Genomic DNA, 18,777 nt, shown 5'->3' on the forward strand with positions numbered 1-18,777 from the left:
GGAGACTTGCAGCATGGGCAACTGCTGGTCTTCCATACAACCTTGCCCAGGCCTGCACCCTGGAGAGTGAAGACTTTCCAGGCACAGATCCATGGTCTCGCAAGACTAACGGATGCCTTTTTTTTTTACAGCAGAAGATTCAAAGCCGAGAATGAGGAAGAGTATCAATCATTGACTTTCTAAGGAATTGTTGTTCTGTGAAGAAAGCTGACTGCAGTGAGAACAATAAGCAGCCCTACATTTAAAAACAAATCGCCAACTTAAGAGTTTATCAGGCAATACAAGAGCATATGACACAGAAGCAAAATTAGGTCATTCAGCCCATCGAGTTGACTCCATTGTTTCATCACAGCTGATCCATTTCCCTCTCAACCCCATTCTCCTCTTCCTTATCTCCATAACCTTTCATGCCCTGACAAGAACCTATAAATCATGCCTTGTATGCACCCAGTGACCAGGACTCCAAAGCTGTGTTTGGCAACAAATTCCACCTCACCTGCTGGCTAAAGAAATTCCTCATCTCTGTTCTAGATGGATGTCCCTCTATACTGAGACTGTGTCCTCTGGTCTGAGACTCCCTCACCAATGATCCCTCTAATTTGCAATGACCAGTGTGCAAAAAAAATCTTGTGCCATTATTTTGTCCAGTGACAACATGTGCGCACTGAATTTTTAAGCGGAAGTAAACCTGAAGCTACTCTAAGAATAATAAATTACCAAGTTCAGCTTGTTGTTCATTGTTTAAAAGAAATAAAATAACTGTCAATAAGAATTTTGATCTCCTCTGGGTTTCATTGTCTTTGCTCTCATTCATTTGCACTCTCACAAAACATACATAGCAGGCTTTCAGTGGATAATGAAAGATTTTCTCATGGGAGTTTTTGCACACTGTCCATGTGTGATTTGCTTGCTAAATGATGTTTTAAAAAGACAAATTTCCAAATATCACTCCACTTCTTCCCACTTGCAAATTCCCCAGCAGTTTTTGTATCGCAACAATCCACCCAGGTAACACCAGTTTCTGCATTGTACATGAATATTTCTCATAGCTGCACATTCCTGACTTCATGAGCTTTAACACTTCATGCCCTTAGCTTATTCGGAATTTAACACAGTGAATCAATATTTTTTTTTCAATAAAAACAGTATAACTAAGTCAGTTCTACAATGTGCAGACAAATCATTACAAACTCCATATTGTCAACACCATCTGCATTAGAAGCTGGAAAAGAAAATATGATTGTGTGCAACTGTGAAATACACTTTAACATGCCAATGACATAGAGGGTGATAAGCTTTTTTGCAGAGTTTAAATTCCTTTGTGCGCTAGTAGCAAAAGTTATGTGCTCACGCACATCTTGGAGGGAATACCCTCTCCCCATCCACTCTACCTAGACCTTTCAACATTCAATGGGTTTCAAAGAGATTCCCCCTCCCCCCAGCATTCTAAATTCCAGAGCACAGGCCCAGGGCCTTCATTCATTGCTCATCTATCCATTTCATTCCCGGAATCATTCTCCTGAACCTCCGTTGAACCCTCTCCAATGCCAGCACATCCTTTCTTAAAAAAGGGGCCCAAAACTGCTCACAATTACTACAAGTGAGACCACACCAGTGCCTTATACAGCTTAAGCATTACATCCATGCTTTCATATTTTAGTTCTCTTGAAATGAATGCTAACATTGCATTCACCTTCCTCACCACCAATTCAACCTACAAATAAACCTTGAGGGAACTCTGCACAAGGACCCCCAAATCCCTTTTGCATCCCTTGAATTTTTAAATTTTCTCCTCTTTTACAAAATAGTCTATGCTTCTATTCCTTTTACTGAAGTGCATGACCATACACTTACCGATTTTGTATTCCATCTGCCATTTTTTTGATTCTCCTAATCTGTCCAAGTCCTGCAGCCTTCCTGGTTTCTTAACACCACCTGTCCCTTCAGCTATCTTCATATCATTTGCAAACTGGACCACAAAGTCAACAATTTCACGATTCAAATCATTGCCATACAATGTAAAAAGCGGCCCCACTACAGACTCCTTTGGAAAACTAGACACTGGCCACCAATCCAAAGAGGATCCCTTTATTCTCATTCTTTGCCTCCTGCTGATGAGCCAATGTAATACCCTGGGCTCTCGTTTTATTTAACAGCCTCATGTGCGGCACTTTGTCACAGGCTTTCTGAACGTCCAAGGGCACCACATCCACCACTTCTCCTTTGTCCATTCTGCTTGCTATACGTGCAATTCTTCAGTCCCCCAGAACCATGCCAGCATCTATTGATTCTTGAATGATTAGTAATGGTTCCATAATCTCTTCTGCTACCTCTTTTAGAACCCTGGGGTGTAGTCCATCAGGTCCAGATGACATCAACCTTTGGATCCTTTCAGTTTCCCCAAACACCATCTCCCTCATAAAAGCAATTGCACTCACTTCTGCCCCAACACTCCTGCATTTCCTGCATATTACTTGAGTCTTCCACAGAGGAGACTGATGCAAAATACTTAATTCAGTTCATCCATTTCCTTGTCCCCCATTACAATCACCCCAACATCATTTTCCCAATGGTCCAATTACTCTCACCTCTCTATTCTTTCTATATTTGGAAAAGCTTTTGCTATTATTGGCTAGCTCACCTTCATATTTCATCTTCCACCCCCATGTTTCTTTTAGTTACTATCAGTTGTTTTTGAAATTCCCAATCCTGTAACTTCCCACTAATTTTTTACTCCATTATATGCCCTTTCTTGCTTTTATGTTGGCTTTGACTTCCCTTATCAGCATTATTGCCTCATCCTCCCTTATCGGCATTATTGCCTCAACCTCCCTTTAGAATACTTCCTTTTTCGTGCGATGTATCTATACCGTGCCTTCTGAGTTGCTCCCAGAAATTCCAGCCATTGCTGCTCTGCCATCATACCTGCTAGTGTCCCCTTCCAATCAACTTTGGCCAGCTCCTCCCTCGTGCCTCTATAATTCCCTTTACTCCACTGTAATACTGATACATCTGACCTTACCTTCTCCCTCTCAAATTGCAGGATGAATTGTATCATATATGACCTGTTTCCTAAAGGTTCCATTACCTTAAGCTCCCTCATCATATCTGGCTCATTACACACCCATTTCAGAACTGCTGATCCCCTAGTGGACTCAAACACAAGGTGCTCCAAAAAGCCAGCTCAGAGGCATCCCACAAGTTCTCTCAAGACTAGATTTTCCCAACCTATCTGCATATTGACTAACCTGACATTGACTTTTTGACATGCTTTTTCTAATTTGTAGACCACATCCTGGCCATAGTTTGGAGGCCTATAAATAACTCCCATCAGGGGTTTACCTCTATCCACAAGGAATTGACATCATCTGATTCTATGTCACACCCAAAGATATGATTTCATATTTTTTTAACATGCAGAGCCACTCCTCCTCTGCCTACCCTTTTAAAATTGTGTATCCTTGGATATTAAGCTTCCAACTACAAAAGGCAGCAGCCCACAAAGGCATATGAAATAGTTTCTGCAAGAAGCTGCATATCATGCCAAGATGAGTATCATTTAAGAATGATTAACCACTTATAACCTCCAACAGCACCATAACTTTATCATCCTTCCGAGGCTTGCATACCTCAATTACTCCAAGAACTGTGCTGGCCGGGGTCAAGGCCTTATGATTTGGCTCTTTGTAGGGTCACCCATGTCGAATAGGTCAAACGGTAGAGGCCAGACTAAGAGTGGTCCACCAACCCTCCAGGTCTGGCTCAAGGATGACAACCCTGACTAGTCAATCAGATCTTTTATGGAAACAGCACTGAAGAGTCTTCTTACATCACCCTGCAACAATATTCCTGAGTCTCCAACCCAGGATTTGGATGGCTGACAGTAATGAAAACCGAAAGGAAACTACTGGCACAATAATGGAAGCCGTGAACAGCGCCAAGACCAAGAGATGGAGGATCTTCATTGCTGCCACAGCAGGCAAGTCCACTTAAGTCAATTTGACTGCACACTGTTTTACTAAAATTTACTAGCAATTTATTTGGAACAATTTATATGAATCGAGCCTATTGGTAAAAGTAAATAAAAATGATCAACTTCATACTATATCTTCGTGGTAAATAAATTATTTGAATTCCTTTCCAGCTTCACAGCGATCAAATTTATGGAGAAATTGTACTTAGAGAAACTGGATTAGCTGGAGTTAACTTTTTTTTTTAACTGGAAATCAAAAACATAAATCTTAGCCAATCAGGCCACAACTGAGAAGAAAGCAGTTAGCATTTCAGATCCAAGGTCTTTCATCAGAACTAGGAAGGGGAGTAACTTGTTAAGCTGCAGGGAAAGGGGACATCTCTGATGGGGAGAGCCTGAGTGATCATGGGGATAAGAGATAAACAAGGTAATCTGTCCATGCGAACACAAAAACAAAATGTGGGTTGTAGTGGGGGATTTGTTTGAGAAAAACATTCATTCTAACATTGAAAAATTTCTGCTGAGATGCCAGTAAATTTTTCCAGATCAAAGGTGTAATTATGGGCCCAAACTATTCTTCGTTTCAGTTTACTCAGGTCTACTTTCCTAACTTTTTACAGTGCATCAGTAACTGCATTGGCCTTACTTCATGTACTCAGGAAAAAAAAATTCTCACTGCTCTACTGCCAATCTCCAATTCATCCTTTTCTAGTTGGTTTGTCCCTAACATGTGCACCTTATTGACTCCCACAACTCTTCACTCAAACCCGCCTCCTATAAAGATGTCTTTCCTCTGTACTTCAGCCTTCATTATACTTCCTGAGGCTTTCTAATAAGGTGCCTCTTAAGTCCTCTCAATCACATCTGTCTTCCTGGGGGTGGGAAGATTGCCTTTCCTAGCCCTTATCTTACATCTCATACACCTCCACAACATTTTATACTCAAATTCCATCCACCTTCAAAGTAATTCCACCACCAGTCTCTGCCCTCTTCCCCCTTAGCATTCTGCACAGTGCATTTGCCCCGTGACTACCCTATCAACTCCTCTGGTCACTACAATTACCACCCCATCATGACAGCATTTCTCTTCGCAAATATAGGCATTGCATACTTGCCCTTCCCTATCCAGTATCCAGAAACCAACACAAACTGGAGCAGAATATTGACCATCAGGACTTAATGCAACTTCAGTTAGCTCTTTTTCTTCCTTCATCTGCTGTACATCTCTAAAATTAGCTAAGCACCCCCCCCCCCACCCCATTTTTCCCTGCAACTGAAGGATATGCTGGGCAGGTCTTCCTACTCGGCATTTTGGAGCTCCTACATTTCTGACTTTTCTCCCTCTCCAATGCCTTCCACTGACCACATAATCTTCTTTGTTTATCAAAGTTCAAAATAAACATATTATTGAAGTACATATATGCTACCATATACAACCAAGATTCATTTTCTTGTAGGCATACGCAATAAGTCCAATAAGCATAATGAAAGATCGCACCAACAGTGCAGACAAGTGTGCAAATACAAAAAGTAAAGAACAAATAAGCAATATTGAGAATGAGATGAGGAGTCCTTGAATGTGAGTCCTTGTTTGTTGGAATAGTTCAGTGATGCGGCGTTATCTTCTCTGGTTCAGGAGTCTGATGGCTGAGGGGTAGTAACTATTCCTAAACATGGTGATGTTAGGGTTAGGAAAGCTCCAGTACCTTCTTCCTGACGCAACAGCAAGAGAAAAGCATGACCTGTGTGGTGGGGGTCCCTGATTATCTCCATAAGACTGGGTACTTAGATAGCTGACCCCATTCCATGCTTCCTACATGTTTTTCTCTTCTTCCCAGTTCGTCTTACACCTAAAATGTCAGTAATTTTGTCTACCCACAGATGCAGCCTGAAACACTGAGCAGTTCCAGCACTTGGAAAAAAAAACTATCAGTTGGCCAGTTCAATAAATAGCACTTGCATAAATACAAGATTTATGAACTTCGATTCATTGCCTTGAACAGTATATTATTCAATTGTATTTTATTTAAACAAAGCACATGTTGATGTGATAGTACATTACACTCATTTTACAAAAGGAGAATGTTGCACAGGGTGAGAATTGCAATGTGGAAAATTATATTAAGAACCAGGTCTATGCAAGTACTCTGCACAACTACAGCCACCATATTTTAAAAAGATTAATAAAGTACCGAGAGACAATAGCTTTCATAAAATTGAGTTAACTGGATGCCTGCATTCCTGAAGTAACTGAATAAAACTGTTTTTGCTTGCAGGGAATCTAATACAGGAATCACAAGTATGACAGTAATTCCAGTGAGGCAGAATTTTCTTTATCCAATGGTGCACAAGGAAAACCATTTAAGCAGTGACAAATGATCCCGATGGAGTTGAAGTTCTTAGGAATATTGGCATTGACACCTTTAGCCAAGAGACCTGCATCAGTGCAGTACTATCATGTATTTTATCATCCAGTAACCACCACACTTCCCATGCAATCCTGGGTTTTGGTATCATTTACCTGGAACTTGAGCAGGGCATCAGATACTCTGCACTCCTTGGAGCAGCTCTTGATGCTGAACAAAAAATATAGAAACATGACAGCTAGGTTACAACTGCATATTGAAATGCGAAAGTTTCAAAGTGGATCTTGGTAATCAAATGGAGAAAAACTAAACTCGCACAATCAGAAAAGCACACCACCTTAGATGTTGTAATTCTAAAACAAAAACAGAATAAATGTCATGTTCAGCAAGAGGCAGTGTTTCAGGTTAATATATTCAAACTATTTTGCTTTTCAATCCCTGGTTTGCTCTTTTAAACCTTAGCACTCCCTTCTCATATGCTATTTGGCCTTCCCAGTTTATTTCAGATATCTAGTGACTACTACTCTACATTGCAACCCTAATGGATGCACTGCCCTAACTTGTTTTCCCCGTTAATTTGGATCATCTTCTAAACACATTAGGCCTTCGCTGCCTCCTCAGTCAACACCAATCATCTATTTTCAATGTGCACCCTGGCCTTCCTTCTCCACAGATGCTCAGATTTTCTGTTATACTATAAGAACGGTAGATACAACGATGAAATACTTGCTCCATTGTGTAAAATAAATAATTGTAATTCCAAGTCATGTTTTCCTATTATTTTAAGTAGGATGGTTTTATTTCATTGTAATGTAGATCATCTAAAATTCCACCATATTCTGCAAATGGTCAACGAAGCACTCAGCATTTTCCTCAAAGCTTGAGGAAGGCATTTTTAAACTATGTGAAGCCAAATCTAGGGTTAGATAAGCAAATGTACCATCACTTAAAACATTAATATTTCAAAATCGCTTAACTGGAAAAGCACTAAATTTCCACAGTGGAAAGCACCCTATGAATTTGGCTTTCAAAGCTTATATACTCAGAATACTCTAAACAATAGAAAACAAATTCATGAATGGTATGATTATCAATGTGTAAACATTATAATTTCACATTTGGAATAAATTATAGATAACTGATGTGCAAAACTTGTAATCAGCAATGGGTTATAGCAATAAAGGGGAAAAAAATCTAATCTGGACTTCTCATTATCCCAGAACCAGATGCAACTAATAACACAGGTAGTCTTTGTTCGAACTTCCAGGTAACAATTTTGGAAGCCAAAATAAAGAAATAATGACAGAAACGCTCAATTAAGTAGCATCTGTGCAATATTTCTGGTCAGGAAGAATCTTACATCACCCTAGTAGCTCAGAAACAGGGTGGTTTGGAAGGGGGTAGTAAACAAGGACCACAAGCTGAAACCAAAAAAATTTAACAGCGTCCCGGGCTTCACTCAAACACTCCAGTAAACCAAGAACAGAATAAGGAATTAAAATACCACCTATCTAGAAGCCTCATCCCTGATGCAAGAAACAAAGCTATTTAAACACGCAAACACGAGGAATTCTTTTAACCAATCTATCTCTGGACCCTAACGTTAAGTGAACTTCATGCCTAAGACTAACAGCAAACTTAAAATTATAAGAACCTGGAAGGAGCATTTGATTTTTACCAAAACCAGCTAATCAACCAAGAGACTTATCTCCCCCCCCCACCCCCTTTAAATCAATTATAACAAAATAATAATAAACTGAGTCTAAATGACATGCAACAAACCATACTCATGTAAAACAAGTTTTGTCATCCTGGATTGCCCCCTTTCACTATGAGTAAACCACATGGACAAGCACCTGATCCACCAAGACAAGGAAGTGCTGTCAGTTGGTAGTACTAATGCTGTAAAATGCCTTTGATTTATCATTTCCCAAGCTCCTAAATTTCGATGACCTTGAGCATCTGTAGCTTCCACAATTTCCCATTCACAAATCAAAGTGTCTTGTTTGGTGCCAGCATTTTAAAAAATTAAAAAGGTGAAATTTCAGGCATTTTTCCAGCCACAGTTCATTTATTCGTACGACGACGCAGCTATACTCGAAGGTAACCCACGTACTACTAAATTATTCCAATTCTTGAAATTTCACAAAATGCTCAAAATAAAATTGTTCACTTGCAATGTTGTGGAAAGGTACCTATGTAGTCTTCTCTGAATCTTATCCCAAAAAATCAATGCTTCTCCCTGAAGGTCTACTGACACAATTGTAAACTATTTGCAATTAAAAAAATATTTTTGAGTAAAACCTGAACAGACAACTCAAGTTAAGAACAGTATTGCAATTGGGGAAAAATCTCCAATGATAACACACTGACCTTTGACTTCTTTCAGCTTTGGAGAAAGGATCTAGTGCGTTCCCAATGTACAAACGTTCGTACATGACAAATAAATTCAGGAAGCCTGAGAAACTTATTCATAACATTCCGGAAAGGTAGTCACAACAGACAGCATCAAAGATGCATAGCAACTTTTGATGGTTAACAAGCCAAAGCACCCAACTTGCTTTCCAGACCAATGCCACTTTCCTTCTCAGGAATCCAAAAGAACATTTCATCCTCCAGTCCAGGTAAAGCATCCATAAGACAGGGTCCAAAAATTACGTGGATGCTAAGTCACTCAACAGTATTAGTTCGCCAAAATGACACTGAATTAAGGCTCTTATAGTGGCCAGCTCCAAGCGTGCCCTCCAGTTATCAGCCTCTTTACCAACGAAGTCCAGGCTTGTTGCAGGTTGTCTATTCAATTCTTGTGTTCTAAACCAACCCCCTGCCCTGTCGGCTCCCCTTCTAAATTTTATAGCCTGTAACCTAGTGCTCATAAATCACTGCACTATTCTCTCATGTGTGGTAACCCAGCACTGTGACCTACAGCTGTCAGCAAGATCTCATTTACCTATCACAATCTTCAGTGGTCTTGGAACATTCAAATTTCCAGTTCCTCTAAACGTGGGATTTTACCACTTCACCCTTTGGTATGTTGCTGCTTTCAGAAGGCAGCACCAGCGCCAAGTTACCATTGCTGCTTGTACGCCCAATTCTTGCACGCAAAGCAGCCTTAAATGTTAATGCAAATCTATCCTATTTACCAACTTTCAAAGTGATTTATATTTAGACAAAGGTAGTTCCTTCAAATCATACCAGGCATGTTGAAATGCTATTTGCTGCTACTTTACTAGCTGGTTTTAGCTGTAACATGTACATTTGCATACTCCATTGGTGGTCAAGTCTCAGCCAATTGTTCATTAGGTTAAAAAAAATCTTCAATGAAAAATGCACTTTTCCAGCATCACTGCTTAAAGGCATACAGATCCAGTACTCTTTAATATTGATCTAAGGTAGAACTACGTAGATTCTATCTCTTGGAGTTTCTTTTAAATTAGATTAGATGGAATAGGCGTCTATGTGATGGAAGAGCAAAAATTAGTCACAAAATACTTACAAATAATCACAGCATTATTAATCACACAAACAAGGTTCAGCTGCAGAAAGCATTGCTCCAAATTAGTTCAACTCCAGTAATTATGTATTCAAGGGATTTGTGATGTGTAACTTTCTTTATAAACACTTACCTTTATATTTTATTACTATAGAACATGTCAGTGTTTTTATTTAAAGTGGGTGACCTCTAAAAATCACTTTCATTCTCCCTCTGCAGATTCATAAGGCAACGTATTGGTGCCTATAGAAACCCAGCAAACTTCAGCAGCAATACTGACCACTATGAAACTCAGCCCAGTTGAAATACAGACTTTAAAAATTCACAGGGAGCAATGGACATTGACGCTGAACTTTTTGCTTGAGAATGTGCCTGTGATTTGTATCTACTCGTGAATGTCATTTTAGCAAAATCAAAATATCTTTTATTTCTAGGACATTCGCTTGCTCAGAACTTTTTGCAATCAGATACCTTCTGAATTTCTCCCTATACTGTTCTACTAACATTTAAAAACCATGAAACCAAAACCTACTCAATGAGCACTTACAAGTTTTCAAATGTGCAACACCAAAAACTCTAAGCAGGTTAAAATTCATTACCTCTTACAGAGGTAATTTTTTTTTAAGGAGCAATGAATTAGTCAACTGGAAGGAAAAAGTACTAGTGATCAGTCTTCTGTATCATGCTTTGAAAGACTTAATTCTCCCAAAATAATTTTGTCAATGCCATGATGCAACACCTGCATAACTGGACTCCAGCAATTGTTCAGAGCTACTTTCCAATTCAAACTCTCAAAACATTTTAAAGGAGCAGTACAAATGTAATTTTGCACTGATCTCAGTTCAGGCAATGTTTTCAAAAGTTCATTATCTATTCTTTTAATCTACCTCACTACTAGTTATCCTTCTAGATGTGATTAAATTTCCTGGCAACCAAATGCTGTTATCAAAATTCCCAGTAATTGCGTCACAATTGTTAATCCGTCAGTTAACGTCACCAAGCATCAACTACATGGAGCACATGGTCATTTCCATCCATGACACCTGCAAAAAAAAGTCCCAAAAGAGTAAAACCACAATAAACATTTATACTAAGTAACTAAACTATAATTCAAAGGCAGCAATCTTATTTATCTATTTGTAACCGTTCACTGAGATCATTGCCTTATTATCTAGTAACTAGTTGAACCACTTGTACCTCCTCTGCACCCACCCCACCCCCAAAAAAAGCATTCATACTTTGAAGATTTGTGGTCAATAAAGTAACAAAATAAAGCTCCACCTCCCTTTAAGGTCAAGTTTAAGTTCAATCGCTCAAAATAAACTCAGAAAATCAATTTTGAATACAAAAGGATTTTAATATCTGGTTCCAGAGCTGAACTAACTATTGTCATTACAAGTAATCCCCAAGCTAAGAATTCCCTTTTAGACTGCAGACACCGTAGGTTGGTAGCATTAGTCACATTGGACAGAATTTAAGACTCAAAAGTTTTGCATTGGAGATATTTTTCTGCTATTTCTAGTCCAATCAAATGAACCCCTTCCCATCTGTGTTAACACTATTATTGAACATGCTTGAGGTGGTTTGAAGGATGGATAAGTGATACAAGCAAAAGCATATCTTGGACACAGAAGATTATTTTAAATACATGGATGCTTGGAAGATTAGATGCCAGGTATGCATCCCAGTGACAGTTTTTTAGGTGTGAGAATAGAGGTGGCTACAGTATTAGGAATACTACACACATGGAATAGCAATCTAAGTTAAAATGGTGTTAACATTTGTGCAATTTTTCTCTGGTAGGTCAATTCTGTTACTTAGGAAACAATGCCTCAAACTTTCAAAGGGGCCAAGTTCAGAATAGACAAATGAAGGAAATTGTGACAAAAATAGATTCAAGTCTCTAAATGACCCCCCCCCCCACCCACCCACCCCAAAGCTAGAAACAATACTTCCCAGATAGCAGTAACTACACAGGGCTTCTTAGATAGCACCAAGAACATGTATAGAATGGTCTGGAAAACATCTCAACTGCCAAACCAAGGCCAAGTGTACATCAGAACTTATGTTTCAATTCCAACATAGATTTCAAGCAATTAATAACTGTTGCCTCAGATCACAAATGGGCATAGCACAAGTGGACAGGAAATGTTGGGAATCATCTTAGAGAGCTAGCTTATGTTCGCGAAATACATAAACCAACTCAAGAAATTCGATAAGGATTTATTGAATTATGTCAATGACACTCTTTTGAGCACACAAATTTTGTTTGAGCTCTAGAGAAAGGCTAAATATTTGAATTCCTGATGCATCTTAAGATTTCTGAGCCTTAATATGAACCTAACCTTTGGTAACAAGCGATTCGCAAGCAAATGCAAGGTTGATTTAGTACTCTACAATGAAAATTTCATGTTTGATGGAAATTTGGCATCAGAATAGGCAAGTCTGAACTATTACACATCATCCAGTATAGTTAAAGACAGCAATGAAAACACAACCAAGCATACATCTGAACTCAAGGATGTTGAATTACAAAAAGGATAAAAAGAAATTTAGAGCAAGTGGCTCATGTAGCTCAACTGAATGTCTTGTTAAATTACATATTTTGGGGGCAATAATTTCTATTTCAAAAGCAATGAATATGACTGAAAATGAAAGGGACGAAGATCACCTTTCTACAGAGGGAAGGTGCCATTTGTAAAATTTAACATAGGCAGTGTGTAAATGGAGGTCAATAGATAATTATTGCAATGAAAGGCAAAATTAAAAAAAACAGCCACAGCTTTGTTGATCCTTTATTAAAATTCACAACATTCTTTGCTCACTGTGTTCTGCTATTACACTTATCTCGGTCGTGCTATCTATGTCTCAAGGAGCGAGCATACAATGTACACAAATGATGCTAACCACAAGATGTCTCTACTGCACTTTAATTAAGTGCTTTAGGGACAACTAATGGCAACACACCACATTCTACTTTTCCATCCCTTTAACAAAAGTAGCGATTTTCTGGAGCAAATGAAAATTAACCCAAAAATGATCATCCCCATCTTTATTAGAAATCACCATTCCATGTGGCAAGTTTTTTTGATATACAAACTAGGAAAATGCATTATTACATTCTAATATATTTGAGTTGTAAATTACTCTGAAAAATAGTAGTGGAAATACACACTATTGTAGATTATCTTAATTACCTGTTAATTGTTTCATTTCCATCATGAAGCAGACAAAAGAATTAAAACTGGAAACTACTGGCAGGTTCCAGCACAATGAACTTAATACTAATACATTACACCCCGTCAATTAACCAAATTTTAGAATATGAATTTGCAATGTGCTAATAAAATTTGTATATGAATGGGAATATATAAAATGTATAGTATTTACAGCATTTTGGAGTGAACAGTTTTGGGATTACTTAACACCTGACAAATTACATAAAATGGAAGCCAAACATCTGTCCACAAAATAATCAATCCAAACATACAATTAAAAAGTAATTTATTATCAAAATGGATGTTAAACATTAAAGTCTGAGATATAATTCTTTTGGGCCAAAAATAAATCAGTTTTGTCTATTCCCTTAAATTTAGAATGCATAGCCAAATCATAACTTTAACAAACACCCCATAATAAGATACAAAAAAGTTAGATATCACCCTTGTTAAATTGTTACCAAATCCTGAACGTTGAATCCATCCAAGGAGATTGCTCCAGCGTACCTCTCCTGGTCCTGGGTTCACTCCATTTACGATAAAAGGCAAAAGAAAAAAAAAAAATTGCCAATCCCACGGGGCATCCTTTGGAATCCAACTGATAAAAATAAAAGGGAAGGGCTTTTCGAATAGCCAATTGTTGGTATGAGGGGAAAAACAAAAACAGGAAACAAAAAAAAAAAAAAATCCACAAATACACGATTTGTTTGGGGCAGGAATCCACTCCTACAGCTCCTGGTAATATGATCCCGCTCCATGAATCCATGTTATGATCCTCCCTATCCTATCCTCACAATGAATTGAATCCAAAGATCCAGCTCCAAGGATTGGGATCCAATGAGCCCTCTCCAATCCAAACCTTTAATAACCAGCAAAACCAAAAAAGGAGGCAAACGTTAGATACAACAAACAACAAGGTTTATATGGGATGGGACAGTCATAGCTGTCATCTGGTCAATATATACAGATGCTTTGACAGATGAACAGCACAAACTGCATCACATCCCTACAATGTGAAAGCTGTTACATATTTTAACAAGAAATTTTATTTCACAATACCATTAAAAATGACAGCTTACTTCTGTAGTTAAGTATTCACTAACCCAACATCATGGTAACCCATGAATGGGCACATGATACAAGTGTTACACTCAGTTTACTTAGCTACATTAAAGTATGTCTATAGATACTGCTCTTTTATTAGAATGCAAATGAAACAAAGGACATGATGTTGGTCTAGTGGATTTCAATTCAAGCCCTGATAGCATCTACTACATGTATTTCAGTTAGAACAAAATTTACTGGTGCAGTATTTACTTTCATCAACACCTTCATTTCTAGTTACCCAGTGAAATCTAGTAATTGAGTTGGACTATACATGTAATTCACCACTTAACTGCATTACAAATTAAACTGTTCAATCCAGGTAACCAAACTGCTGAGAGTCAGCCATTTTACTTGTATTTCCTTTAGAAGATTGTAAAGTTTTATTTAATGGGATTTCTGCTCAAAATGGTGAAAACCAATGCCAGACTAGTCACACAGAACATGCAAGCTCAGCAGTATTGATGCTGCACAGAACTTTGTAATGCAACACAGTAACACCATAGTTTATGGATTATACAACCTTTTGTACAAAAGAGAAGCACAACTTCAATACTGCCAAGTTTAATTGTGACAATAGCACTTGGAGTCATACCATTGCCTCCATAAATGATCAGATTCCTCCTCCTCCTCCAATTAGACACGATTTGACATTCCTAATATGACTGAAATGAGCTCCACAATCCTTTAATCCAAAGAATGCTTAATCCATCCTCAGTTGAGATATGTCTATAGGAAGATACATGAAAAGGTAAGATAAGGTACAACACAAGGTTTTCACAAACATGTTTCACAACAGCCCTACCTACATTGCCTCCTACAATTCTTACATTAGAATCTATTCAATTCAAATGAAGTATAAACATTAACAAATTACTGCAACAGTTTACTGTTAATTCATGTCAAGTTGACACCATTTGAAAACTTCCCAAACTCCAACCCTATTCTATCTATACAATTACCAGATTTCAGTAACGACGAGGGAATGTTAACAAAAGAGACTCAACCCTCTTTATGTGGTATCAGTTTAAATTGTGTACTAAACTTGAATAAAACAAGTTAACGTGGATTTAAAAATAAAGAATCCATTCTATTTAAGGAAAAGAGTGGTGATGTTCTACAAGAAATTCCAGCAATGGATTTACAATCTAGCTACGAGAACGCGATCTGCTATGACGGGGTGAGTAGCGGGGAGATCCTCTGCTTCGTCTGGGAGAGTAACTACGGCTTCTGCTGCGACTTCGGCTACGGCTTCTGGTTCGACTGCGGCTACGTGAACGAGATCTTCCATAGCTTGGACTTCTTGGACCATCAACTTTCACACGGATATATGCTGTTTCTCCCTATTGAATATGTGAAGAAAAATGTTCACTACTTTTAACTGTAATCCACAAAAGCCACTGAATAAGGCTAGTACTATGTTTATTTCTTCTGACAAAGAATTATGTCCTTATACCATTCAATGGTGTCTTTCAACCAAAATAGTTTGCTTTTCAACTTATGGTATGTTAACAAGAATGCTGTAATCAGGTAACTTTTCATTAAGACAAAAAAAAAGGTTTAATTATAAAAGCCAGCACATTACATTTGACTCTACAAAAAAGGGCCAATCACCACAGTAAATCTAAGATAGTTTTATTAGCCATAAACAGAAACTCATTTTCTTGAGCCATTCCTTGTGATTCCTTTGCCTTACCTGAAGCTCCAAATGAACAGTTAAGTTATGGCTCTTAGTGATCATCTTTAAGCCTTTCAGAATTAGGTAACATACCTCATGTGATCGGAATTTTGTGTTATCCAGCTTTCGCACTGCATAGCTCATATCTTCTTTGCGAACAAACTCCACGACACCAGTTCCATCACGAAAAACATCAGCGTAACATACATCACCTGCTTCCCGCATGTGATCTTTCAAATCCTGCCAACTACCACTGGGAGGAAGTCCTGGAAAAAGATTTAATTTGCAGTAATTAATAGCTGATATTCAAAAACAAAACCATGAAAATATTAGAGGTCTTAAATTTCTCACCTGATACCACCACTCTGTACTCTGAGCGCCTAGAGGGGGGTCCGTATCTTCCCCTTGGTGTTTGGCCACCTCCACCACCACCACCTCCTCTTCCAGTCCCTCTCCCACTCCGTGGAAATTCAACACGCAGACGGTAGCCATCGTAATCGTAACCATCGCGACCATATACAGCATCTTCGGCATCTCTGAAAGTACAGCGAAATGCTGAAATTCTCTCGGAAATTGACAACGAACAAGCATTGTGATGGAGCATATTTAATAAAAGAGAAAAACCGCCAGAATGTTATCATTATAAATTCCCATTGCTCTGAACACTTATTTTGGAGAGCTATAGCCATGTGGTCTACAGCATGCCTCGGATCAATCGCACCGTACTCCATGATCAGCCAACAACACGCTACTGAATCCCGTGTTTTTCCTGTAAATTCCACTGGATCTTGCGTTTGTCCCCAAAGCATGCAGTCTTCTCCCGCTCATTTAGCTCTGCAGCAAATCCTCGCTAAACAAAAGGACTGCGTGGCGCGCTTTCTCTTCCAGCAAAATGGCGTTCAGACTTTAACAGACACAACCAATAGGTTAAATTTAAAATAAAAAAAACCTCTGAACGGCGCCGAATAACGAGTGGGTTGCTTTTTTGAGTGTGCGGCGTACAGTGGATTAAAAACAGTCTCTACCTCACCGTGGAAACCATTCATTTTCCACAATAGATCCTAAATACAAATCAATAAATCCTGGAAACACCAACCCAGCGGGTAGCACCATTAGCATTTTATCAAATGGGGGTCTCCCTCTTAAAGGACACCTCCACTCCTTAAAAAGATACAAAGCTACGCCAAATGCAATTCCTCCAGGAGTTAAACCGGCAGGATGAATGATTATACCCCGACTGAACAGAACGATTCCATACAAAGGCATTGAATTTACCGCAGTCCCTCCCCCCAGCCCCGGGAATCACAGAAAACCAGTTTCTACAATACTATGATTACAAACTGAATCCCGTTACCTATCCCCATTATCTGTCCCCACAGCAGTCCAATTGCAATGGGAAATCCACGGCCCCAACACCTCTCCACCCCCAAAAAGTTGTAAGGAAAATCGTCCCTCGAAAACAATTCCTGCAGCTTTTCCACCCCATGTTAACGGAAGATGCAAGTAGATCGCACCAGTCCCTGCAGAGTTTGCAAAACTGCACTGAACACAACCCACCACTCCGAAAACAAAGTCGTGGAGGACAATTCCCAACACGTCCATGAAACTGCGAGGGTCGCCCCGCCGAGTCGATGCTGCGGGTCACGCCGATGGCTGCGGGCCAAGACGACCCGCGGGTGGGGTGGAGTGGCGTCGGAGCCCGGGAATGCAAGGTAGCGGCGGTGTGGGGAAAAGGTGAGGGAAGAGGAAGTCACATTTTGCCCACGCGGCCCTACCTCGGGTCCTCGAACTCGACGAAGGCGAAGGGCGGGCCGCCGCGCCGATTTTTCAGGTCGATGTCCCTGATGCTGCCGTACTTGTAGAAGACGTCCTCGATGTCCTTGGTGCGGATGTCCGGCGGCAGGTTGCCGACGTATATTCGACAGTCGTTGTTGCCCGCCGGCCCACGGATCACACCGCTGTGGTTCTGCATTCCGTTCCCCTCCAGCCCGACGGTTGGTGTGGCTTAAGCTATGTGCGTAAAAAATATAAAGGCGCGAGTTGTTTGCGCGACTCCGGCAGCGCAAACAGGTTGCAGATTTTAAAACAACTACGTATAAATCGCAGAGTAAAAGAAAATGGGCCGACTAATTAATCTTCCAGCCACAACGTGTCGGTTCAAACCGCCGACCTCCACGCTCCAAGATCAGAACAAAATGGCGGCCGCTCCCCTTAACTCATTCCCGGGGAGTGCGGCGGCCGAAAGTAGTGCCGGATCGGCGGATGTCTACCATAGCAATAAAAGAGTGCGGCTTCCTTTTTTCAGAAGCTTTTCCCGCACAACGTTGTCACTTTGGCGATCCGAGCTGTGGAAGACGGCTTTCATCGAGCTTTGAATTTTTGAAGCCTACCATATTCTCTTTCGCGGCCCCCTCTTCCTACTTTCGGTGTATTCTGGTAACGGGGCATGCTGTTCGCGCCGAGGCTGTGACGTCACGGAGCTTGGCGCGCTAGGCGGCCCCTCGCGCGTTTTTTTTAACTGGCTCCCCTTCCCCCACCTTGCTGGCTGCCAGCAGGAGCGGCGAGGCGAGGCGAGGCCAGCCGGGCCACGGAGAAGCGTGCGTTCCGGCAAAATGTGAACTGAAGAAAGGCAGGCAATGCTGTTACCGCTAGACAACACGTGTTTTATGAAATAGAGGGGGAAACAAGCTGCATTCAATTGCTGCTTGGACCCGAGAGAGACTCGGTCTGCTGAGTTAGGGCCAACCATCCTTTCAGTTTTGCTGTTTTCCTTCTCCCCACGTTCACCAATCGACCAGATGCTTTAGCAACTGTTTGTCCTCATTTCATTCTCCGGTTGCACCACTCACCTGCAATTTGCAGCGGCCTATTTTCTACCTGCACGCCTTTGGGATGTGCAAATCATCTAGAAAGCCACAAGATCATGAAAGTCCATGCAAGCTCTA

At 40.0% G+C, this 18,777-nt stretch overlaps 1 protein-coding gene across 1 annotated transcript; it reads right to left on the bottom strand.

Moving 5' to 3' along the window:
* Positions 1 to 13,319: 13,319 nt before the first annotated feature.
* On the bottom strand, positions 13,320 to 18,055 carry srsf1b (serine and arginine rich splicing factor 1b). The gene is given in 6 exon segments (XM_072243007.1): positions 13,320 to 14,883; positions 15,300 to 15,421; positions 15,423 to 15,497; positions 15,926 to 16,098; positions 16,184 to 16,368; positions 17,608 to 18,055. Coding segments are annotated over 6 exon segments (825 nt in total). The 5' UTR covers positions 17,805 to 18,055; the 3' UTR covers positions 13,320 to 14,810.
* Between the last annotated feature and the right edge of the window lie 722 nt (positions 18,056 to 18,777).

Source organism: Mobula birostris, chromosome 25 (assembly GCF_030028105.1).
Source record: "Mobula birostris isolate sMobBir1 chromosome 25, sMobBir1.hap1, whole genome shotgun sequence".
NCBI classification, from domain to species: Eukaryota; Metazoa; Chordata; class Chondrichthyes; order Myliobatiformes; family Myliobatidae; genus Mobula; species Mobula birostris.